Genomic DNA, 24,897 nt, shown 5'->3' with positions numbered 1-24,897 from the left:
ATTAATTCACTTACAATGTTTCAGCTATTTTTTTGCTAAAAAATACAGCCAGCCGACAACAATTATATTAATATTTTGCACCTAACTATAGGCATGTACCGTTAAAAGATTTATGACTAGCAAACAAGAAGAAAACAAGCAAAAGTGAGCAATACTAAGGGCAATTATAAGATTCATGGGTGAATTAAACTTTGGCATTCATTATAATGTTTATATGTTATGTACTACATAATATTACTACTTATATCATATATATAGACAATATTATTTAGACATCTTAATTTGGAAAAGTCTACAAATCACACTTCCTTGCAGTTTTTCTGCAAATTTTCATCAGTATGACTGGTCCAGACGGAGTGTCTGGCCATCTGCAATCAACTTGGCTCATGATTGTATTAATGTACAGTTCACAAACCATTATACTAGCAGGCAACATCCCCTTTATAGTTCTGTGTATAGATGCAATCAGACTTTGCAGGTGAAGTAATCTCTTTCCAGGCTTTATATTCATGTACATTGTCAGCTTAATATGCTTTACTTTCATTGCTATTCATTTCTAGCTACCACTGTGACATTCATCTTGTCATATTCTGTTTCATCCTATTTAACAGTTTCCTTCTCTCTCTTAACTCATTTTTCATTGCATGCATTCTTGTGCCTCCATCTCTCAACTCGTAGCCATGCCAAAGTTAATGGCCGTGTTTACCTAATAATAAATAGGTGGGTATTGACATGTCTAATTTCTGACTAACCATAACCCAAAATGACATAATAAATTCAACAAATTGTATTTCATATGTGTTTATACCTCAGTTGCATGTGCTTGAAAACTACATTTTAAAATAGTAATGAATAATTAATTTTTATAGTACAACAATCACTTTGTTTATACCAGAAATGTACAAAAGTTTCTTCAGAAGGGGAGATATACACAAATGGTTATTAAAAAAATAATAATTAAAAAATAGAAAAAAATTAAATCATTCTACTTTTCATACATAAATAAAAACAGTTAAATATTAGTTGTATTAAATATATTTTCTTACTACAAAATATGTAGTTTATTGCATTGACTGAATTGTAGCATTGTTGCCGTTGCTGTTGACCTCAACTGTGACACCTAAATTATAAGTTTTTCACCTGATTATTTTCTTTGTCAGTAGAACCTTCATCGAAAGGGTTTTCTTAAAACAGAAAGGTGTATATACATATACAGTATATAAAAAATTTATTCTAATGGAATGGATTTAGTATTCTAATGGACACTGGAATGGTGTATTGAAAGTAGTATAAATTAACAGGAGGAAAATATTCAGCAATGTTTATATTCTAATTTTGCATGAGAAATATAATATTGGGTAAAATAACATTTTACAAGTAACTGCATAAATGTGAAATACAGCATATTTTATACAATTGAACTGTATGGTTCATGTTGAAAACTTACTGTATATACTATAACAATAATAATATTACCTTAAATCAAAACATTATAAATGTGCATGCAACATTATATTTTTTAAATTCTTAAACTGTTGTACTTTTTTGCCTTCACAAATACAGTATAACTATATAATATGGGTACTATCACAATGCATGTACTAATGGTTACTATAGTGTTCGATAGATACCTTCTACTTAAGTTAGCTGCATGACTTACTTTTATAAAGCATCCCTTTACATCTTCTATTCTCATATTCCTTTTCTCTTTCTGTTTTAATTGCTCTTGAGCAGCATCAAGAAAAAAATTCCAATTCAGCAAAATGAGTAAGTGCTGTGAAGCCATGAAATGCGCCTGGTGACATGCTGTCATTTCATGCTTCTACCTCTTAAACTCTGACTGTTTTCTCCCACGGGGAAAATATCAAGTTTAAGTGTCAAAGTCACTCTGAGTACAACATTGCGTATGAAAATCACCCATACACGAGCCATAGTCTTCCTTTTTTTATACTGAAATAGGAATTAAATGTAAATACTGTAGTTTTTGTTTGGCCAAGAATATTTCTTCCAAGATGGCTGCAAAATAGCAGACTAAGACGTATATATAACCCACAGATTGGTGCACCCAGAAGGAAGCTTGCCCGATTTAACCATGATGAACTTAACTGCAGAGGCGGAAATGCTAGAAGAAAAGCAGGAAAAGCAGTTGGAGGTGTATGCGCAACAAAAGGGTCAGGATCAGGAATCAGTGGATGAATGGCAGAAAAGAGATGACAAGGGTGGAGGGTATACTGACGATGAGGAGGAGGAGGAGGAGGAGGAGGCAGAGGAAGAAGAATCGGAAGAGGAGGAATCTTCAGGTAATGGTGGAGCACATACAGTACCCCTTTAGTTTCCTTTTAACCCTGTTAACCAATTTACCCAATTTACAATAATTTGGTGATGCCTACTGTATATTAATATTTTTGTGTTGTGTTTATTTGGGCCATTGATTGAAATCAGTATATACTTTCTCTTTATCAACAACTTTTCTGGAAATAGGTATTGTTAGCTCAAAGGAAACAGTGTAGACACCAAAGCTGGGTTATCATCTGATGTGCACCAAGACTTGGAGTCTAGTACAGGACACATGGTGGGATGCATCAAACATCGCATTTTGAATGAGATACATCCTGCCACTTACCGCATGCATAGTGGCTTTTATTAATGCTGTATGCATGTAGTTTTGAGTTTAAATTCACAAAGGTTTTGCGGTGTGAGGACTTCTGAGTTTATGAACTGGGAGTCCTTCTGCGCATGTGCGGCTGTCAACTTGCGCATGTGCGAGTCATGGGGGACACTGGGAGGGATCCTATTAGATAAAGAAATCCATAGGCTTCTATTAGGCAACAATATTTATAGATGGAGTTACCTATCGGGTGCAAGCTCCGGAAAGTTTTGCTTTCTGGAGTTTGATTCATATGGGAAATGCAGTCAATTATTCCTAAAAATGCAGGTTTCAGAGACTTCATATAGAAGTGTTTGAATGACTTTGCATGAAATATGACTGAGATAATGATAACAAGGTGCATAAAGTCTCCTGTTGCAGGTATCAGGGGGCAGAGATGTATCAAGCCTTCTAAAGAGTGGAGCAGTGGTGAATTGCCCATTTGACATGTGAGGCATGTGCCTAGGGGTGCCACTTGCTGGGGACATCAAATCGAAATGTTTTGAAAGCAAGAAGGGTAAAGTGTCCTACCTAATAAATGTGCACATGTACATAATTAAAAATAGAAGGAAATGTCATAACTCATAGCTTTTTTATTATCATATTCTACTGGAAAACACCAAATGAGTGCTTATAAACTAATAATGAAAATCCTCTGGAGTGGAGAAGTGGAGAATTTGTTCATAGCAACCAATCAGCTTCCACCTCTCATTTTATAGAATATACTAAATAAATGCCATCTAGAAGCTGATTGGTTGTTATTGGTAACTTCTCCATTTCTCCAGTCCATAGAAGGCTTGATATATCTCCTCTCAAACCTTTTTTTCAGGAAACCCAGTATCCAAGAAGTGACAAAAATTAGAAAGAAAAAGTAAAAAAATTATGCTACTCAGTGATACTGGCATGATAACGGGTGGTCTCATTCCACGGTCACAGTGAGGAGCACCGCTAAACAACCTAACTAGATGGGGAAAGCTGGCTGAACAGGAAATGAGAGAGATAATTTTTAAATATTTTTAATGGACATTCAGGGGCAAATTTACTTAAGTGACAGATTTTAGAAGTGGGGATGTTGCTCATAGCCCAATCAGATTCTAGCTATTATCTTCTGGAAGGGGATAGTTAAATGTTAAGTAGAATCGGATTGGTTGCTATGGGCAACATCTCCAATTCTAAAAACTCTCACTTTAGTAAATATACCCCTCAGTGCGGTGCTCCACAATTAGAAAAATTGTTTCATCCAGAAATGTTACTATATGTGTACTATGGAAATGTGTTTGTACATTATTAATACAATGTTTTTTTTATGGAAACTTATTGGGCAAACTAAATATTAATGACATGTTGTTTCATTTTTATTCAGAGTCCAGAAATAAATGGCATTTAGTCATTGACCGTCTGACAGTTCTTTTCCTAAAATTTTTGGAATACTTCCATAAGTTACAGGTCTTTGCCTGGTGGGTTCTGGAACTTCACATAATAAAAATAGTTTCTTCATACATCATTTGGGTGACTGTGAGAGAGGTATGGCTTTTTGTTTTATCTATAAATGGTAATAAAAATTGAATATGCATGTACATTATTGACAAACAGGACAAAACTATTCATTTCATATTCATATTGAGATGTTATATGCAATGTAGAGTTGGGATGTAGTCCGGAAGCCGACGGTCTACATGCCGACCGACGGCTTCTAGACACTGTAATCCTGACTAGGGACGAATGACAGGCGTCTAAATCTAGACGCCTGTCATTTGACTGACGTCGGGAGACCGGCGCCCGGCATCCCAATCGAGCGGAAGCCGAGCGCCGCAGCGGACAGCCGCGGGGGGGAGGGTTTAGGGCTCCCGGGGGTGACTTATGGTTAGGCACCCCCCCAGGAGGTTAGGGTTAGGCTAGGGGAAGGGGGGGTTAGGGTTAGGCACCCCCGGGGGGAGGTCAGGGTTAGGCACCCCCCGGGGGAATTAGGTTTAGGCAGCGGGGAAGGGGGGGTTAGGTTTAGGCACTTAGAGGGGGGTTAGGGTTAGGGGGAAAAATAGGTTAGTTTATACTTACATGGGGACTATCGGGATTTCCTCCTCTGTCGGCCAGCCGCTGACGGCATTTGAACCGCCAACCGTGCGGCCGGTGGTAATACATATCACACCCGTAGAGTTTTCTATTGTTTATTGTTATTTTTGCAGTGCTTGTCTCCTACATTTTGACTTTTCTTTCTTTTTAGCAGTTACCCTGTCCTGTAAATATTATAATGGTAGCCTAATAATGGCATTTGCGTCCAAAATAATATCATTGGGATGGCTCACAAAAGAGTAAAATATTAATCACATTTTTATTTAACGAGTATATAAAAGAGGGATATTACAGACGCAACGGGCGGGATGTAATAGAGATCGAGTCTGCTGGAGGTGCGGGATGCAGACTGATTTTGATAGTTTTTTTAAAGTTGCAGTCATTTACAAGGCAAAGCCGAACTGGCAGATCAGTCTGTATCCCGCACCTCCGGCAGACTCGATCTCTATTACATCCCGCCCAACATGTCTATAAATGGATAAATCATATAGTGCTCCCCAGTTATATTGTCTTAGGCTCCTTTCTATAATGGTGCATTACAACAGGAATGTTTTGGGTGGTAGTGCCCCTACCAGAACTTCCATTTAGAAACTTAGTGCTGCAAGTGTGACCAGGGCTGGCAACAGAAATCCGGTACAGTGATGTCTCCAGGGGCCCCACCTTCTCGCCACCACCCCCGATCTCGCACAGCCCTCCCCTGCATGTGTGATATGTGAAGCATGATAATGTTAATTGAAAGATATGCCAGCCTTTAAATAAAGCAGTGGTTCCCAAACTTTTTTGAATCACGGCGCTCTATAGTATCAGCATTGTTTTCACGCACCCCTAAGCCAAAAGTTTGTTATTGAGAAATCAGAAAAAATTTAGTAAAGTGAAGTATATTGTGCTTACCTGTCATCCTTAGATTCAGTTATGTGGTGGTGAACAGGTTTGAGCTTGTATTTGCACGCATATTTACATTACATTAACCATAAATATTTTTTATTTGGTGCTGGACCACCAACCTGAGGCACTCCTGCAAGTGTCTAGAGGCACCCCAGGGTACCACGGTGCACAGTTTGGGAACCACTGAAATAAAGTAAAAATACACTATGACTTACCACATTGTCTCTCTGTCACTGATGATACAGGCTGTAGTTCTTGTCTGCCGTCTCTTGCAAGGTTTTCTTGATGTCAGTGCTGTGGAAGCCTCTGCAGCCAGCCATCCTCAGTCATCAGTCCCTCGACACCTTTCTCAAATTCAGCCTCTCATCACCATCCTCAGCCCAGAAGCCCCCTAACACCTTTCTCCATCCCCAAACCCCATCCTCAGTCCCCAGCCCCTATCACCTTCTGCCCCCAGCCCCCCCATCACCTTCCTCTTTCCCCAGCCCCTTCATCTTCCTCTGCCCTCTTCACCTTCCTCTGTCCCCAGGCACCATCACCTTCATCTGCGTCCAGCCCATCACCTTCTGCGTCCAGCCCGCATCACCTTCCTCTGCCCATAGCCCCCTTTATATTCCTCTGCCCCTTCACCTTCCTATGCTTCCAGCCCCTGCCACCTTCTGCCACCAGCCCCCATCACCTTCCTCTGTCCCCAGGCACCATCACCTTCCCCTGTTTCCAACCCCTGTCACCTTCTGCCCCCAGCACCTTCCTCTGCCCCCAGCCTCCTTCATCTTCCTCTGCCCCCTTCACCTTCCTCCTTCCCCAGGCACCATCACCTTCATCCAACCCATCACCATCTGCCCCCAGCCCACATCACCATCCTCTGCCCATAGCCCCCTTAATCTTCCTCTAACCCCTGTACCTTCCTCCATCTCCAGGCATCATCAGCTCCCTATGTTTCCAACCACTGTCACCTTCTGCCCCCAGCCCCATCACCTTCCTCTGCCCACAGCCTCCTTCATCTTCCTCTGTCCCCTTCACCTTCCTCTGCTTCCAGCCCCTGTCACCTTCTGCCCCAGCCCCATCACCTTTCTCTGCGTCGTCTACTTCACATTCCTCTGTCTCCAGGAACCATCACCTTCCGCCCCCAGCCCCTGTCACCTTCCTCTGCATTCAGCCTCCTTCACATTCCTCCCTCACCAGGCACCGTCACCTTCCACCTCCAGCCCTTGTCACCTTCCTCTGCCCCCTGCATCTTCTTCCATCCCCGGCCCTAACAGCAGCCTTAACTACTTACCACCTGATGGCCCGCTGGGGATCCATCTACTTCTGCCTTGGCAGGGAAGACATGCGGCGACATGACTAATGACATCACGCTGCCGTGTTGCAGTTAGATGTAAAGGTCATGCCCAGGCCGGGCCGCAGCTGAGCCACCTGGAAGAGCCCAGCACTGCCCGGGCCAGGCTACAAGGGAGCTGGGGCTGGGCACTGGTAGCTATGGTTCCCATCTGGACCACAAGGCCCCTCTGGACCTCGGGCCCAGTACGGGTGTCCCCTTAGTCCCCCCCTGTCGCCAGGTCTGAGTGTGATCTATGTCGTAGTAAGTATTATATGGGCCATTAGGAACATAAAATGTATTTCAGACCCATGTTAAGAGTTTTGTCCAGGAATGATGATGTTCGACCATGCAAGATGACGTTTTGCCTCTTTCTGAGTTCCGTTTTTTTGGAGGGAAAAATCCGAACTCAACGTGCAAACTCGAACCTATCCGAGCCTGCACATCCCTAATTTAAATGATATTAAAGAATGGAAAATAATAATTTACACATTTGCATCGACGTGGAGGCAATTTTCCAGGAGATTTGTGCATGTGCAGTATAGGTGTCTCCGGGACCATGCGCAGATGCCATGTTACCGGAGACCTGCGCTTGCACATTAAACTGGCACTACAGAGAGGAGAGAGCCCACATGGAGTAGTCTGCACATGGGCCCCCTCCTCTTTTAAACTGCCTCTGGTGAGCAGCTGTGCTCCTTTGGATGCAGCGTCTCTAGCAACATGCCTGCATCGTCTCAGCCACCACCATATTGTCTTCCAGGAATGTCCACTGAATTCCACAGACCCTGCATTCTGCATCTCTGAGTGCTAACAATCGGGAGGCTGTGTGACTGGAATGCATAGACCCTAAATGTTCTCTCCATCGCATGTTCATCACAATATTTTGACCTGCTAAAAGTAGCTGAGGTGCAGAGCCAGGTGTATTTCTGCTACCTCACAATCGGCATGGAACGTCCCAATCTGCCAAACTCTTTTCATATGAAGCATACAGCTGCCACCTGATCACATGTTCTACTGCATAACTATAGACGAACAAAATGGATGTACGCCCAGTTTTTTAATGGGTGTATTTCTACAATAGTGCAACTCTAGATCAGCATATAAGGTGTATATAGCTGTTACACTGTAACCAAAAGTATCCAGTATTTGCTTTGCTCTCTAAGAAACTTTTACAGTTGTTTCAGGTTTTCACTTTTCTAAATATTGCCCTATGTACTGTAGGGTTGGGTATGGGATGCCGGCACTCGAAATCCCAGTGGTCAGATTCCCGAACACCTGCATCCAGACAGGGTTAGGATACTGACAGTTGTCGGTCAGTATCCTAACCCTCCTCCTCTCCCTACCCCTTCCTCCGTGGTGCCTAAACTTAACCTTCCCCCAGTCCCTAAACCTAACCTCCCCCTCCCTGTACCCTAAACCCCTTAGTACCTAACCCTAACACTCCCACTAGTGCCTAACCAGAGCCCTCTCCCTAGTGCCTAACCATCCCCCTGAACCCCAATACCTACCGTTGGGATGCCGCAGTCAGGATGCCGGCACTGAGATTCTTACAGGAGTCGGGAATCCAGTGCCGGCATTCTAAGCACCGGCATCCCGACTGTCTGTTTTGACCACATCCCGTACAGTTTGACATGTCAGTTTTTAGAGCAGTAAATTCTGAAAGTGATTTCTAGTATGAATAGTATGATTATCCTAATGAGCACATTTTCTGTTGTTCTTATTTTTTATATAGGTGTCTTTGCTCAATTATGTGTTTTTGGCCGCCTGGGCTTTTGCCTTACCCTATTCCCAGTTCCGACCATTAGCATCCAGTGTTTGCACTGTCTGGACATGTGTGATCATTGTATGTAAAATGTTGTACCAACTCTCAACTATTGAACCAATGAGCTTTTCCAGTAACTGTACCATGGTAAGTTATGTTATATGTAGAACAGGGTTCAGAATACTTACCAGTATAATAATTACATTTTGCAGGATTTTATTAAAGTAATTTGGGAACTCACAAGATGTAATTTTTATCTTAAAGAAAACCAAAATACACTTTGATCTTTCCAGATAAACTTATTGAAGGGTAAGGGCTTGTTGACATTATGTGCTTGGAAAATTAGTAAACTATTGCACGCTTTAGTGATGTATGTTTAATATGCTTTCCATGTACTTCATATGTGTTGCACATTTACTAATAGAATCTATTATTCTGACAAAGTGCGTTTTAATGCATTTTAAAATATTAAATATGGCTGCGCAACTTGGTGGGAACAACCCCAGAAAAATCAATTCAATATATTTTAATATACTTTTCAGGGTAGGTGCTGAGCCCTAAGAGTGCAGGTTGTTTTTGTTATTAATGTAAATTAATCTATTTATAAAATATTTGTAACATGTGTGTATTGTACATTTTGGGGTCAATCCAATTAAATCCAAAAGGTGCGAGTTGCAGTTGCAACGGCGTTAAAACGCCAGCAACGGACCAGCACCTCGCACCCTTCGCGGCCCGCTCCAAGCCTGAATTCGCTGAATTTTGCTTGGAGACCTAGGGGGCTACAAGCACTTTTAAGCAAATTTTGGTTGCCGTAAAGTGCACCCATTGCCGCCATGATCTCGCATTATTATTATCTTAAATGGTCAACTATAGGTGTATATTATTATAGTCTTAATAGTGCAGCTTTTGTTGATGAGAAATATGAGATAAAAATGGGGGACAATACAGCTGCTTACAGACAGTTATCATACAGTTTCATGGTAGGGCACTCAGTGATTTCTATTTGTGCACAGAAGAATGAGTAACCTTTACTGGAAATATATCCTGCTGCATAAATAATTATCTGTATCTGCATGCAAGAAAATGTGAGATTAACAATGTAAAAGAAAATTCAAATTTGTATTTTTCCTAAAAAAAGACTAGGCATATAAAAATACATTATTTATTCCTCTACACTATGTTGTGCATTATTCACTATACTTCTTTTCTAGCCTATGCCCAATCAAACAAATGTGGTCAGTGATACAGAACTTCAGAATTCCCTTCTGTACAGTGGACCAATTGATCCATCCGGATGGGTAGGACTAAAGAAGTCTACACCACTACTTTCATACTTACGGGTAAATTACATTTCTGCATAAGATTCTTCTGATTAATTATTTTTTATGAACTTTTTCTGCATTGATACAATGAACATTTGTCCAGTACTTACAATAAGATGGTGTTTCTATTGACCAGATTGGACAATTATAACTGAATGTCGAGGAATTTGAGTCAGTTAGGAATAATATGCAACTCCTGATTGTGGGGTCTTTCCACTCAGGGAACTGGCTATAATTCATAACCCTGCATTGAATCCCTCCTGTCGCCTGATCATAGAAACACTGCTCCCCCCCCACCCACACACACACATATATACAAGCATGGGGGCACTGTGGTCTCTGTTTGGGATAATGTGAACTGGAGGCACTACTGTTTGTTTAAAGCATTTGTGGTACTGGGAGTATTTACACATTATACTTTTTAATAACATTGCCAGCTTATCTTATTGAAAATTTATTAGTATGGTACAAGTCAGTTGCCCTGGGGCCCCCATGTATCACCTTTGCCATTCTACCAGTAACATCTGTTTATCAGTATTGCCTATCATCAGACAAATTCTGTTTAACTTACTACCATACTTGCTGACCTTTGGGGTGCTCCGGGAGGGGGCAACCTGGTCACCATCTGTGGGGGGCATGGAGCAGCGGCAGTGGGCGGTGCCAGGAGCATGGAGCGTCATCTTGGCTCCGCCCCCCCACTGTACTATGCCATGACTACCGACATTGTGCAGCAGGGGAAGGGCCAAGATGACGCAATTTGCCGAGAAGTGGGCGGCCGCGGCCGGTGAAGCAGCTGGCACCGGAAGACAGGGCTTCTTTTCTGGATGGTCGGAAGCGCCACCCGATTTTCGGGTGCCTCCCAACCTTTTCGGGAGAGTTGGCAAGTCTGCTTACTACACCTAAACCAAACATAGTGTACAGTATACAGTATGATGTGACTGATTTTACATATTATAGGACACAAATGCAAAATCACATTGTAAACTTTGAAGACATTCTAATCTCAATTATATACATTTGTGTATTACACTCTGTAATTGAGATAAACAATATTATACTATAAAATAAAGTTGTGTGCATATTTTGATAAAAACATAAATGTCCAACGGCAATGATAAGAGGACAGCATCAAATAGGTGCCTACACTAACAAATAATTTCTATAAAAGGATACGTACTGTAGCTGTATCTGATGCACGATGCACCTGCATACAGACTATAGATCTAGCTGGAAGCTACACTTATTACATTTATTTATGAGGGACTGAGCCAAAGTGAATACAAACACAGCCCTTATTATTATTATTATTATTATTGTTATTATTCTTTAATTTTAAGGTGCTGCAAAGTTTCCCCAGAGCTGAACATGGTATATAAGTACTGTAGTAATAATAAACATAGCATAACAATGATATAGTAACAGTAAGGTGACAAATCTGTATGCAAAAAACTGATAAACTAAGTAGGGCATAGTTTAGATGCGAGAGTTGGGGAACTCACTGTATATTGACAGGCAAGTGGAGGAGAGTCACTGGCATGGGAAGTCAGTTCAGCACTCAATGAGTCTGTACCCAACAAAGGGTGAGCCACGCACAGTCAGAGTCACTGAAAGGGTCTAGAATACAATGGACAAAGCACTGGAACAAGGTTAGTGCTGGAGAGGAACATGAAATTGCTCTGCCCATGACGGCTTACATGCTAATAGGAAGGTTGAACAGTTGAAGGATGAACAAGGGAGAAGAGTGTAGAATTAGGATGAGGGATGAAATGCTTTGATGAAAAGGTGAGTTTTGAGTGAGATTGAGGAAAAGTCTGATTTGGTGAGAAAGTGAGTTCTAGAGGATGCGGGCAGAAATCTTAGGGGTGAGCATGAGAGGAGGCTACAATCGAAGAGTGGGGGGTGTGTGAAGGAGTGTGGACAGAAATTAGGTTGGAGATATACTGTAGGAGGGGGCAGAGTTGTTAAGTGCTGTGTAAGTGAGAGTTAGGAGTTCAAACTGGATTCCGAGCGGGATGGGTAGCCAGTGTAGCTGGTTACAGAGGGGAGTGAAGTGGTTAGAAATGGAAATGAGATGGGCAATGACATCCATGATGGATTAAAGTTGGGAAAGGTGAGTAATGTGGAGGACAGAGAGAAGGAGGTTACAGTAGCAGAAGCAGGAAATGATGAGTGTCTCAATAAAGGTTTTGGTGGCATCAGTGGTGAGAAAGGGCATGATTTTAGAGATGTTATGGTGATGGAAACAACAAGAGTGAGATTTAGATTGAATATGGGGGGTGAAAGATAGGGAGGAGTTAAGGATGACAACTAATCAGCAGGCTAGGGGAACAGCCAGGAGAGAGGTGTTGTAGACAGAAAATGGGGAGGGGCGCAGGTGGACTTGGAATGGGTGAATGCGATGGGTTCTGTTTTGGACATATTTACTGTAGATTAAGAAAACACTGGGACATCCAGGATGGAGTGGCAAAGAGGCAGAAAGAGACCTGAGCAATGGCTGAGTTAGAGAGGTCAAAAGAGATCATTTTTAAATGTCATCAGCATACAAAATGAGCTTATGTTTTCCAAGGAGGGGGTGTAAAGAGAGAAAAGGAGAGGTCCAAGGACGGATTCTTGGGGAACACCTAACGGTAGAGGAAGAGGGGAGGAAGTGGAATTATAGGCTGAGACAGAAAGTGAGATAGGAGGTGAGCCAACAGTAAACTGCTTCAGGGAGACAAATGGAATGGAAAGATTGAAGGAGGAATGGGTGGTCAGCTGTGTCAAAAGCAGCAGATAGATCGAGAAGGATGAGAAAAGAGAACTGACCATTAGCTTTGGCATTGAGAAGATCATTGGTGGCTTTAGTAAGGGTGATTCCTGTGGAGTGGAGGGTATGAAACACAGATTGAAGAGGGGCAAGAAGTGAGTGAGAAGAGAGGAATGAGCTGGGTCGGTGACAGACAATCCTCTCAAGGAGCTTGGTGTCAAGAGGTAGGAGAGTAATGGGGCCGTAGTTCCATTTTTTTTCTGTTTATAGTACTGCTAAACACAAACAAAATTAAGATTTGCATTTCACACCCAGAGTACCAGTATTTTATATCATGTAGTAAAGTAATTTAGGGGCACTTTTTCAGCACTAAAAGCATACTTATTATAACATTGTTAACAGTTTAACAGCAGACAATAAGCCAATGTTGTAATTGCCAGCAACAGACCCACTTATTCATAGGTGTTTTTAATTAGTATATATTTTTGTCATGTTCTACCTACATTATCGATAAACTACATGCAGATGCAACGGAGAGACGTTTGTTCCCATGTTATAGATATTGTTAGTGTAGGTACCCATCTGAATGTGGTCACCTTGTGGCAGAGGATGGCACTTTCACTCACCATTTTATAAAAATGTGCAACCTCAAATTTATTTCTGAATTATGATACATACTCTGTATTTGTGTGTGGATGTTGGAATGAAGCTCAGTATGAGAAGATTAACCAGATGTGTAAATGGTCCCTTTCTTCTCTTTACAGAATAATTTACTCATGTTGTTCATATTAGCTTTCGAAGTGACAATTTACAGACATCAGGAGTATTACAGGTGCCGAAATAATCTGACAGCACCAGTCACAAAAACAATATTTCATGATATCACAAGACATCACCTGGATAATGGGCTCATTAATTGTGCCAAGTATTTCATAAACTATTTTTTCTACAAATTTGGTATGGAGGTAAGACTTTACATCACATTTTCCAGATTAATACTATGGACATTTATCACTGACAAGTAAATAAATATAAAATTTTATCTGTGTGTTGTAATCTGGTTTTGTTAAAATGAAGAAGAAAAGTATATGTGTGATCATAAGGGGATACAGTCAAAATGCCGACGGCCGGGAAGCCGTCTGACTAAATCCCGGTGTCTAATTATCTATGCGGGACTAATAAAGACGTCGAAATCCCGACGCCCGTCTATATCCCAACACCGGAATCTAGACAGACGGCTTCCCGAACGAAGGTAAGCTGGGCAGCGTTAGCGCTTAGCCACGGTGGGGGAGGGTTAGGTTTAGGGACCCCCGGGGGGACATAGGGTTAGGCACCACCCCAGGAGTGTTAGGTTTAGGGTGCGGAAAGGGGGTTAGGTTTAAGCACCCCTGGGGGTAGGTTAGGGTTAGACACCACCCAGGGAGGGTTAGGTTTAGGGTGTGGGGAGGGGGGGTTAGGTTTAGGCACTCCCGGGGGGAGGTTAGGGCTAGGCACCACCGGGGGGAGGTTAGGGTTAGGCACCACTAAGGGAGGGTTAGGGGAGGAGAAAGGAGGGTTAGGGTACTTACCAGCCCAAGTCGGGATCTTCAGCGTTCGGGGTTGCGGCGTCGGGATTTAGTCAGGCGACTTCCCGGCCGTCGGCATTTCATACCCAACCCATCATAATAATAATGCCTCTCTGAAGCACAATTCAGATGTCACCACCCTGAAGTTTTAAAATCACCCTTTCTTTCATCCAGACTTAGATCCTGATTCAGAGGTGCATGCAGACGTGGTGGCTGCATCTTTCACCACAACTGCATCTTGGCTAATGGCGCAATCGATTCTGAGCCTATTGAGATGCCCACTGGCTGCGGTGCTATGCCGTCGTGGCATGTACTAAGACGCACCACCATTGCATCATTGGCCGCAATATTGAATATTACACCAGCCCTATGGCAGGTGCAATTTCACTGTCTAAATATGACCTCCAGTGCAGTGCAACTGTGTCTTTTGCTGCAGTCGCCCCCTCACCTGGCTAACCTTCCTCTTGTTACCTCCCAGGAACGCTCACTGAAAATAAATCTCCCTGTGTGCAATTTCCATCTGCGTTTTAGACCAGTAACCTTAGTGGGTTCAATGAAACTAAACAATACAGTTGTAATGAGCACTACTACAGTTTTTCCTATGTCCCACCAATGCCTTTTCTCCTTCTTTACTTTGATGTGCATGGCTTTATATAACAGGATAGCATCTTTGGTGAAGAGGTAATTATTTGTGCTGGTTGGTGGGTGGATATGGGTATTGCATATGTAGAACAGTCTATCCACAATTGTGAAGCTGCTGAAGCATTAAAACTGCAATATCAGGATCTCATTGTGTGCAAAAGAAATTGAAATGAGTTATGAGGAGAGAAGACATTCTGGACCTTATTTATCAACGAGTTTTATCACTCACAACGAGTGATCAAACTCGCTGCATATGATAATGGTGCGCCAGCCAATCAGCTCCCAACTGTCATCTGTTAGAAAAATTACAGTTGGGAGCTGATTGGCTGGAGCACCATTAATATGCAGCGATTTTTTATCACGCTTTATCACCCTTTCTGGATTCAACAAACAGCGGTAATGTAAAATGAAGCATTGCTCTTGCCATCTTTTAGATAGCAAGCGCGTTGCACAGTGGCGTAACTACTGCCCCCGCAGCCATCGCGGTGGCTTGGAGGTAGCTTGGAGGCGCCGGGTAGCTTGGGGGCGACAGGGGCAGTGGTAACGCCACTGCAACTGTGAGCGCTGGCCTCTGAAGTGATCAGAGGCTAAGGAAGCCTCCGATCACTTCAGAGGCCAACGTTCCCAGTAATGCAGTGCGCGGGTGATGTGATGACCTGGGGAACCTGCGTGGCCGCGTCTGCTGGATCTGTTTAGATCCAGTCAGCATGACAGTGGAAAAGACAGCCCGGATGACAGCGCGCAGTCAGGTAAGTACGGGGGGGGGGAGGTTTGAGGAGGCCACAACTACAGGGGGCACCACTTGAGGGGCACAACTACAGGGGGCAAAACTACAGAGGGCACTACTAAAAGGGGCACAACTACAGGGGGCACAACAACAGAGGACACTGCAAAAAGGGGCACAATTACAGGGGACACTGCTAAAAGGGGCACAACTACAGAGGGCACTACTAAAAGGGGCACAACTACAGAGGGCACTACTAAAAGGGGCACAACTACAGGAGGCACAACTACAGAGGGCACTGCTAAAAGGGGCACAACTACAGAGGGCACTACTAAAAGGGGCACAACTACAGGGGCACAACTACAGAGGGCACTATTAGAAGGGGCACTACTTGAAGAGGCACAACTACAAGGGGCACTGCATATGGGCACAACTACAGGGGGCACTACTTTAATGGGTACAATTACAGGGGGCCCTGCATAATGGGCACTACTACAGGGGACATTGCATAAGGGGCACTATTACAGGGGGCATTGCATATGTGGCACTACTACAGGGGGCATTGCATAAGGGGCACTATTACAGGGGGCATTGCATAAGGGGCACTAGTATAGGGGGCATTGCATTTTTGGGCACAACTACAGGGGGCACTGTATAAGGGGCACTAACTTGATACACGCAGTTTACAGGTTATAAACTATGTTCCCAATAATCTGGTTCTACACGGACATAAAAACTGTCTTGAGCTGAGGTGACAGACTGGCAGGAGCAGAGAGGAGGGTTGGTGAAGTAGATCTGTCAGGGTGGGATGTAATGGGCATTACTGTTTGGCATAATGTGTATTTGGCATTACTGTGTGCACAATTTGCTATTAGGGGCATTACTGTATGTCATTATGTGTTATATGTAATGTGTAAGCGGCATTACTGTGTGGCATAATGTGTTGTATGTGGCATTACTGTGTGGCATAATGTGTTGTATGTGGCATTACAGTGTGGCATAATGTGAAATAGGGGCATTACATTGTGGCATACATTTATATATATATATATATATATATATAAGGGCATTACTGTATGTCATTATGTGTTATACGTGGCATTATTGAGTGGCATGTGTAATGGGCATTGCTGTGTGGCATAATGTTTTGTATTGGGCATTCCGGTGTGGCACACTGTGTTATAAGTTGCGTTACTTAGTGTGTCATAATGTGTAAGGCACGTTACTGTATCATGTAACCACACACCTTAAATGTCGTCTTTGGGTGTGTTTGATATTGGGAGGGGGGCGCCTGAAACTTTTTTGGCATGGGGGAGCAAAACTTATAGTTACGCCACTGGCGTTGCAGTCTCCATTTCCGGCAGTGGAGACCCGGCAGGGCATTTAAGGCACTGCCGAGTCCCCATGTCATGCACATGTGCAGACGGTCCGTCGCACATGTGCATTACACTGACGCTGGCAGTGTTAGGCTGCTAGCAGCCCAGTGGAACACCTCGCCAAGGATAAGGACTTCGCAGGACCTCGCCGGAGGGGTATGTATTGGTAAATACCAGTGGATTTTCGTTAGTATCACAGTGATACTAAACGAAAATTTTCGCTGGTGTTTACCATCGTTGTTAAATAGGGGCCTCTGTTTTGCACACTGGGGGGTATATTTACTAAAGTGTGGGCTTATAGAAGTAGAGATGTTGCCCATAGCAACTAATCAGATTCTAACTATTATCTTCTAGAAGGTGCTAGATAAATGAATCTGATTGGTTGCTATAGGCAACACCTCTACTTCTAAACCCACGCTTTAGTAAATATACTCCTGGCACTAGGCTTTTTTCCATTTTGAAAATGTCTTCATTTTAACTGCTGCAGTCAAGAGGTCACTATTTGGACTTCTTAGGCACAAAAGATAAACCAGGCACAGTTCAGTGCAAATATCTTATTTTTTTTTTACATATTCATCTACTTGACTCTTGAAATCTAGGTTGCTTCACTGCCACCATTTCCTGGGCCTGAATCAGAGCTACACGCAATACTGATGTTCATATAGTCGAACAAGTATTTGCTACTGCGCAAATATTTGCTACTGTGCAAATATTCTGAAGAACCCTATGGTGCATGCGTTATCCATTGGGCAGGCGCAAGTTTCTAAAGACGTTCCATGCGATATAGAGTAGTAGTAATAGAGGAAGGCCAGGGACAGGGTTGTGACATAGGGCCTGATTCAGAGCCGCTCGCTCTGACAGAGCGCTCGCTCTGAATCAGGGCCGGGCTTTTTTTTTTTGGAGCGGCCTCTCGGCCGCTCGCATAGCTGTGAGTGACCACCCACAGCTATAGTGAGCGGCCAGGATGATGGTCGCAATGGTCAAGACCATCGCAACCATCGGGCTTGCGACGAGACCATTGTGGTAGGGTCTCGTGGCCGCAAGCCCCAGAGAGTTTTCGGCTCTAACAGAGCCGGAAGCTCTCCACTGACATCACTTGTGATGTCAGTGGGGCCGCCCCCAAACGGCAGGCGTTCTCATGGGAATGCCTCCGTTTGGGCAGTCACCCCCCCCCGGCCCGCCCACCAAACGGGGCGAGCTGTCACTCAACATCGACAGCTCGCCCCCTTTGGTGCGAGACCTGGAGCTACGGAGTGCCCGTCGCTAGCCGGGTCTCGCGCATGCGCACGACGGAGCCGGCTCCGTCGTGCGCATGCGCTGTTGGCCACCATCGACCCGGTTGTGAGCACTCAGCGCTTGCGACCGGGTCTGAATCAGGCCCATAGTTACTGAAAGGAGAATATACAAATGATCAATTCCAAAAAGTGTTGTGTAATCAATCATAAGAGTACCAAGAATGAAACCAGTCATCAGGGTGTCCTGGTCATTGTTCTAAATATATTAGAAAGGTAAAGCAAGATACATAGTATTGTCACTTGTTAGTCAAAGCTTTAAAATACAGGTACTGATATTAAAGATAGAAGAACAGTGATGTCCTGATTTTTCACACTGATTACACACAATTGTCATCTTTGCTTTCTTCTAACATTATATTGTCTATTGTCTTCCTTTCCTTATACAGACCTGCTTCTTACTTTCTGTTAATGTAATTGGTCAGAGGATGGATTTCTTTGCCATGATCCATGCGTTTTGGCTGTTTGCCGTACTGTACAGACGCAGGAGAAAAGCAATTGCAGAAATCTGGCACAGATATTGCTGCTTCCTTGCCTGTACTATTACATTCCAGTACTTCATATGTATTGGCATTCCTCCTGCTCCATGTACAGGTAAAAATCATCTTTTATTCACAGAAGAAAAAAGCATACCTAGGCTATATATATTTTGTAAAAGAAAATAACGAGGTGTACTTTGCCAAGCTAACCTAGAAGTAATTGTTTTTAAATATTGCTTTTTCTATGATTTCAGACTATCCGTGGAGACACCATGGGGCCCAATTTAACTCCAATATAATAAAATGGTTGTATTTTCCAGACTTTATTGTGAGACCTAATCCCTTATTTCTTGTCTGTAAGTATACAGTATTAGTTTAAAATGTGCGCTGCTATCAATTAGGAGGTATAAATGCATTAAATAGTGCCATACTGTATGATCCTTAACTGTATATTAGAATGATTGGGGGGAGGGGGTTTTGGTGGCAGTGGCCATTAGATGGCATCCAACCTGTCTGCAATAAGATCCATCAAATGATATAATGGGCCTGATTCAGATTAGGGAATAGAATAAGGGGTACATTTACTAAGGTGAAAGTTTTTAGAAGTGGAGATGTTGCCTATAGCAACCTATCAGATTCTACTTAACATTTATCTAGCACCTGATTGGTTGCTATGGGCAACATCTCCACTTCTAAAAACGCTCACTTTAGTAAATGTACCCCTAATAAAGAACAAGTAACTGTGCATCTTGGTAAAACCTTGCTGCACTGCAGGTGGGGCAGGTTTAAAATGTTCAGACAGATTTAGATTTGGGAGGAGTCTGTCCAACCTGAAATCTAAATTTCAATGTAAAAATATAGCTGTCCAGCATTTGTGGGCTACATGCAAAAGCAGCCAGTATGTAGTATTTACCCCACATGCAAAATAATATATGTACTGTATTTGCATCCCTTGCATTGCAACATGGTTGTCCAGGTACACAGTTACTTGCTCTGGGATGTAGTCAGGATCCTGGCGGTCAGAATACCGGCTCCAGAATACCGGCCCAGGAATTTCGAGGGTCAGAATATCGATGGTGAGTATTAGGTTTAGGGTTACGGTTAGGCATCCTTGCCTACTTTTGAAAAAGCATTTCATGAAGATTGTGAAAGCAGCACCTATGAGCACGGTGGTAAAGTGGACTGTACTGCTACATCTGAGAGGTGTGTCATAAAAGTGACTTACATCCAAATGTAAAAGAGCCCCAAAGCAGTTAGTAAGATCTACCTGTTGATGAAAATACACTGATACTTTTCAGAAAATGCATGTAGCCATAGGGATCATTGTGCCCTATAACCAATGCAGGGAAGTTGCACTAATGATCCCATCTGAATTTTTTTTTTTACATAACCGCTACATAAAGGGGGTATGGTGCAATCAGGGCGATTGCTAGACTCTTCAGGGAGTCAGGGAGATTGCTGCTATTTCAGGGAGTGGATTAGGGTTAGGCTGTGGGAAGGGACAGTTAGGGTTTGGCCGAGGCTGCTGTAGGGTACGGTGAGGGTTAGGCTGCAGGAAGGGTGGGTTAGAATACTCACCCATATGTGTCAGGATTTTTACCGCCGGGAACCCTAACCCAACCCATGTACTCTATCTTACTCTATTCCAAAATCTGAATAAGGCCCTGTATCTTTAAGTGCTAACCATTTTGCAGGTTTAAATTTCACTACACTTGAACCAATTTGATGAGGGTATGTTGTCACATTACAGTGTAATATCCAGAAAGGAGATAAGCACTGCACGTCACACTGCTGACTATTCTGCAAATCTGAGCTAGACCTTGTACTGACCTAAGCTTTGGCATTTTCTGAGCAATCAAGCAGTGTCACTTGAGTGACCTAACAGATGAGCCTTTTGTAATTATCTGATGTCTGGCACTTACTGTAAAGAGTGGCTCTTTGTTATCTGTCAGTAAGACAGAATAGCATGGCAGAAACAACACTACATCCAGAAGAACAGTGGCCATGCAAGACAAGAAAGGGAGAATATCTGGAGAAAATGAGAAAGGCTATTTGTTTCTCCAGCTCTTTGGATACAATGGATAGTAGATATCTTTGTATCCTCCTTTTGGTGGACTAATTTATCAATAGATGACTTGGAAAACATCTTTTTATCTGCTTTTTAAATATGCTTTATCACTCTGTATTTGTCATGATTTTAGTTCTGGTTACATACTGTATAACACACATACTGTATATGTTCTGGCTACAGTACTTTGGACAAAGCTAATTAGGATGTATACATTGGTGTTCTATACTGCAGGTGTGCTTTAGATGCCCAGCCTGATTCCCATGCAGAAACCCAGTTTTTAAATAATTATGACTGTTATTATACTAAAGCAAGTCTAATGCCATTAGTTCCTCATTAAAAGCAACATTGTTAGAGGTACCTCTCACACTATACAATCATTGTACTGTAGAAGTACTGATGACTTTGCATAGTGCCAGCATGTTTTGTCATATACATGTTTTGTCATATACATGCAGTTACTATCATTTCAACACTAGTACAATGCATTCTTGCATTCAGTGCAGGGAAGACTAATTGTGATCAATGGAGTGTCGTCGCTGACATTCCTTAATGAGTATGCAAGCACTCCCTAACCATTTTTGCGACATAGGCGCAAGATGTGTGGCAAGACTTAGCTGCCACCACGGACAGCTAGTTTCAGACTTTTGCATTTTAGCAACTTTTTCTCCAAAAAGCATCTTTTTTGCATCGCAGCTGCACACAAGCAGGATTATAGTGTAGTGATGGCTTAGAGTTTGTACTTTTCTCACAATCAATGCAGTGTAAATTTACATATTGTTGCATGGCAGGATGCATGGAACGGCTCAGCCATATAGGTACATGGTCTCTTATTTCTCTCAGATTGGTGTCTTTTTTGCACCACTATACAGTAGCATGCATATCCACTAGTGGTGTAGAGGGTATAGCATGCAAAGCCACTAGTACTGTACAGGATATAGCATGCAATTCTACTAGTGGTCTACAGGGTATAGCATGCATATCCACTAGAGGTGTAGAGGGTATAGCATGCAAATCCACTAGTACTGTACAGGATATAGCATGCAATTCCACTAGTGGTCTACAGGGCATAGCATGCAAATGTACTAGTGGTGTTCAGGGTATCGTATGCAAATCTACTAGTGGTGTTCAGGGTATAGTATGCAAATCTACTAGTGGTGTACTGGGTATAGTATACAAATTTACTAGTGTTGTACAGGGTATAGTATGCAAATATACTAGTGGTGTACAGACTATAGTATGCAAATCTACCAGTGGTGTACAGGGTATAGTATGCAAATCTACTACTGGTGTTCAGGGTATAGCATGCAAATCCACTAGTGGTGTACAGGGTATAGTATGCAAATCTAGTAGTGGTGTTCAGGGTATAGCATGTAAATTCACTAGTGGTGTACAGGGTATAGCATGCAAATCCACCAGTGGTCTACATGGTATAACATGCAAATCCACTAGTGGTGTACAGGGTATAGCATGCAAATCCACCAGTGGTCTACATGGTATAACATGCAAATTCACTAGTGGTGTACGGGGTATAACATGCAAATCTACTAGTGGTGTACAGGGTATAGCATGCAAATTCACTAGTGGTGTACAGGGTATAGCATGTAAATTCACTAGTGGTGTACAGAGTATAGCATGCAAATTCACTAGTAGTGTACAGGGTATAGCATGCAAATTCACTAGTGGTGTATAGAGTATAGCATGCAAATTCACTAGTAGTGTACAGAGTATAGCATTCAAATTCACTAGTGGTGTAAAGGGTATAGCATGCAAATTCACTAGTAGTGTACAGAGTATAGCATGCAAATTCACTTGCTCTTTTATCATATTAGCAGTGTGAAAACAATGCATATTGAGTAAATTATTGAGCGAAAAAGACATATGGCACTGTGTAGTTGCATTTATAATGGCGAGCCCAAACGGGGTTATTTGGTGCCATTTGAGGATAGGGATAATAATTGACACATCTGTATGTCTAACATGATCTGATTTCACATGCAGTATCACTGGCATTGTACTTGCATTATTATGTCAGACTCAGAATATTGAGGTCATGGTTACTAGAAGTTAGACAAGGATGGTTTTCAGGGAATGCTGCAAGCAAGGAGTCTCCTGCCACTTTACCACTGTCTATTATGCAATCACTGAGCGCTTGTACTCACGCTTAGTGAGTTTATTTGCTACAAATTGTTACTAATACCCCTTTCAGACAGAGAAAAGAACCCAGTAATTTTCCGGCTCTTGCCGGGTCGACCCGGGTTTTTTTTCTGTCTGAAAGGGTCAACACGGGACCTGATTCCCGGTACTTCAACCCAGGTATTTACCAGGGTTTTTCCCGGGTCTTACACGGGTTGGCGGCTGTCTGAAAGGCGCCGAACCGGGTTTTTCAACTCCGGGCATACTAAACAGCGCATATTGGCTGAGATGGCGGTGCACAGGCTGATTGTAAGGCCATGTTGTTAATGGCTAATGCAAGTAAAAGAAGCACTTTAAAAAAATTAATACAGCAGGTGTTACATGTGACATAACATGTACATAACATGAGGTTTTCAAATAAAAAAAATTTGATTGCAAAACAAGACTTGTGTCGTCTATACTGTTATTGTATGTATGCAGTGAGCAGACACCACCCACTTTTCATGACCTCATCTCTGTGTGCCATAAAAGCAGTCCATTTATTATGACACACTGTATATTGCAGGGATAATCTGGGTTCTGTGTGAAAGAGGTCTACCCAGGAATTTCCCGGAAATTATGGCCCTCATTCAGAGGCGGTCGGAGGATGCAAGCGGTCGCTCAGAAACTGGGCGGCCGCTTGCATCCTGACCACCCGCCTCTGTTTCGGTCGTTAGGCTGTGGGTTTACACCCACAGCTCTAACGACCGCTAGGGTGATGGTCGCGATGGTCATAGACCATCGCGACCATCGGGGCTTACGACGAGACCCTAGGGTAGGGTCTCACTTGTCGTAAGCCCCGGAGAGCTTCTGGCTCTGTCAGAGCCGGAAGCTCTCCACTGACATCACTAGTGATGTCAGTGGGGCCTCCCCCAAATGGCAGGCGTTCCCATGGGAACGCCTCCGTTTGGGCTGCCACCCCCCCGGCCTGCCTTCCAAACGGGGCGAGCTGTCAATCAACATCGACAGTTCGCCCCCTTTGGAAAGAGACCCGCTACGACCGGCGCTGTCGGTCGTATCGGGTCTCACGCATGCGCACGAAGGAGCCGGCTCCCTTGTGCGCATGCGCACTGGACAAACATCGAGGCGGCCGTGCGGTCGTAGACCGTACGGCCGCCTCTGAATGAAGCCCTATGTGCTGTGTGAAAGGGGGTTAGGAGCAAATTCCCGGGTCCTTCCCGGGTTGAATGATACGGGAAAAACCCGGGTTTTTGGGATTTTCCTGTCTGAAAGTGGTATAACTGCTCATGTCTATTCCCATTTTTTGTCAGATGACTTTATGCTATTGCTTTGTGCATCCCTTCAAAGGGAAGTATTTGAGGATGAAAATAAGGCAGCACATCGGATTATGGCCGGAGATAATGTGGAAATATGTATGAATCTTGATGCTGCATCATTTAGTCAACATAATCCAGTCCCTGACTTCATTCACTGCAGGTATAGTACACAGTACACAGGCTGTTGTCTGCTTAGCAACCGATTTAAGAGACCTATTAGATTCTTCTTACCCGTATTGCCTGAAGCTGACACTTTCCCCAATGCAAAAACTGCAGACGACTGTGAGTTCAGAGGTTTACTGCAGGTATAGTACACACTACACAGTCTGTTGTCTGTTTAGTGTCTGCTTAGCAACCGATTTATGAGACCTATTAGATTCTTCTTACCCGTATTGCCTGAAGTTGACACTTTCCCCAATGCAAAAACTGCACACAACTGTGAGTTCAGAGGTTTACTGCAGAGCAGGCTTGGAAAGTTCAGTAATAGAGGTCATAGGATGTTACGCAAGATAGAGCAAAGCATTCAGACTGCAATACAGTAGTTAATTA

General features: G+C 43.1%; 1 protein-coding gene across 2 annotated transcripts in view; it reads left to right on the top strand.

The window, feature by feature from the left end:
* PIEZO2 (piezo type mechanosensitive ion channel component 2) overlaps positions 1 to 24,897 on the top strand; it is a 488,868-nt gene that overhangs the window by 377,857 nt on the left and 86,114 nt on the right. For both annotated transcript variants that reach the window (XM_088469701.1, XM_088469700.1), the window contains exons 18-25: positions 2,056 to 2,300; positions 4,011 to 4,171; positions 8,653 to 8,829; positions 9,894 to 10,022; positions 13,515 to 13,715; positions 18,739 to 18,943; positions 19,083 to 19,184; positions 24,343 to 24,508. In XM_088469701.1, the coding sequence (XP_088325827.1) occupies positions 2,056 to 2,300; positions 4,011 to 4,171; positions 8,653 to 8,829; positions 9,894 to 10,022; positions 13,515 to 13,715; positions 18,739 to 18,943; positions 19,083 to 19,184; positions 24,343 to 24,508 (1,386 nt within the window). The remainder of the gene's footprint in view (positions 1 to 2,055; positions 2,301 to 4,010; positions 4,172 to 8,652; positions 8,830 to 9,893; positions 10,023 to 13,514; positions 13,716 to 18,738; positions 18,944 to 19,082; positions 19,185 to 24,342; positions 24,509 to 24,897) is intronic.

The sequence above is a fragment of the Taudactylus pleione genome, unplaced genomic scaffold, assembly GCF_031769625.1.
Source record: "Taudactylus pleione unplaced genomic scaffold, aTauple2 ptg000093l, whole genome shotgun sequence".
Lineage (NCBI taxonomy): Eukaryota > Metazoa > Chordata > Amphibia > Anura > Myobatrachidae > Taudactylus > Taudactylus pleione.
The sequence above is the reverse complement of the archived record's forward strand: the minus strand, read 5'-3'. Positions and strand labels throughout refer to the sequence as shown.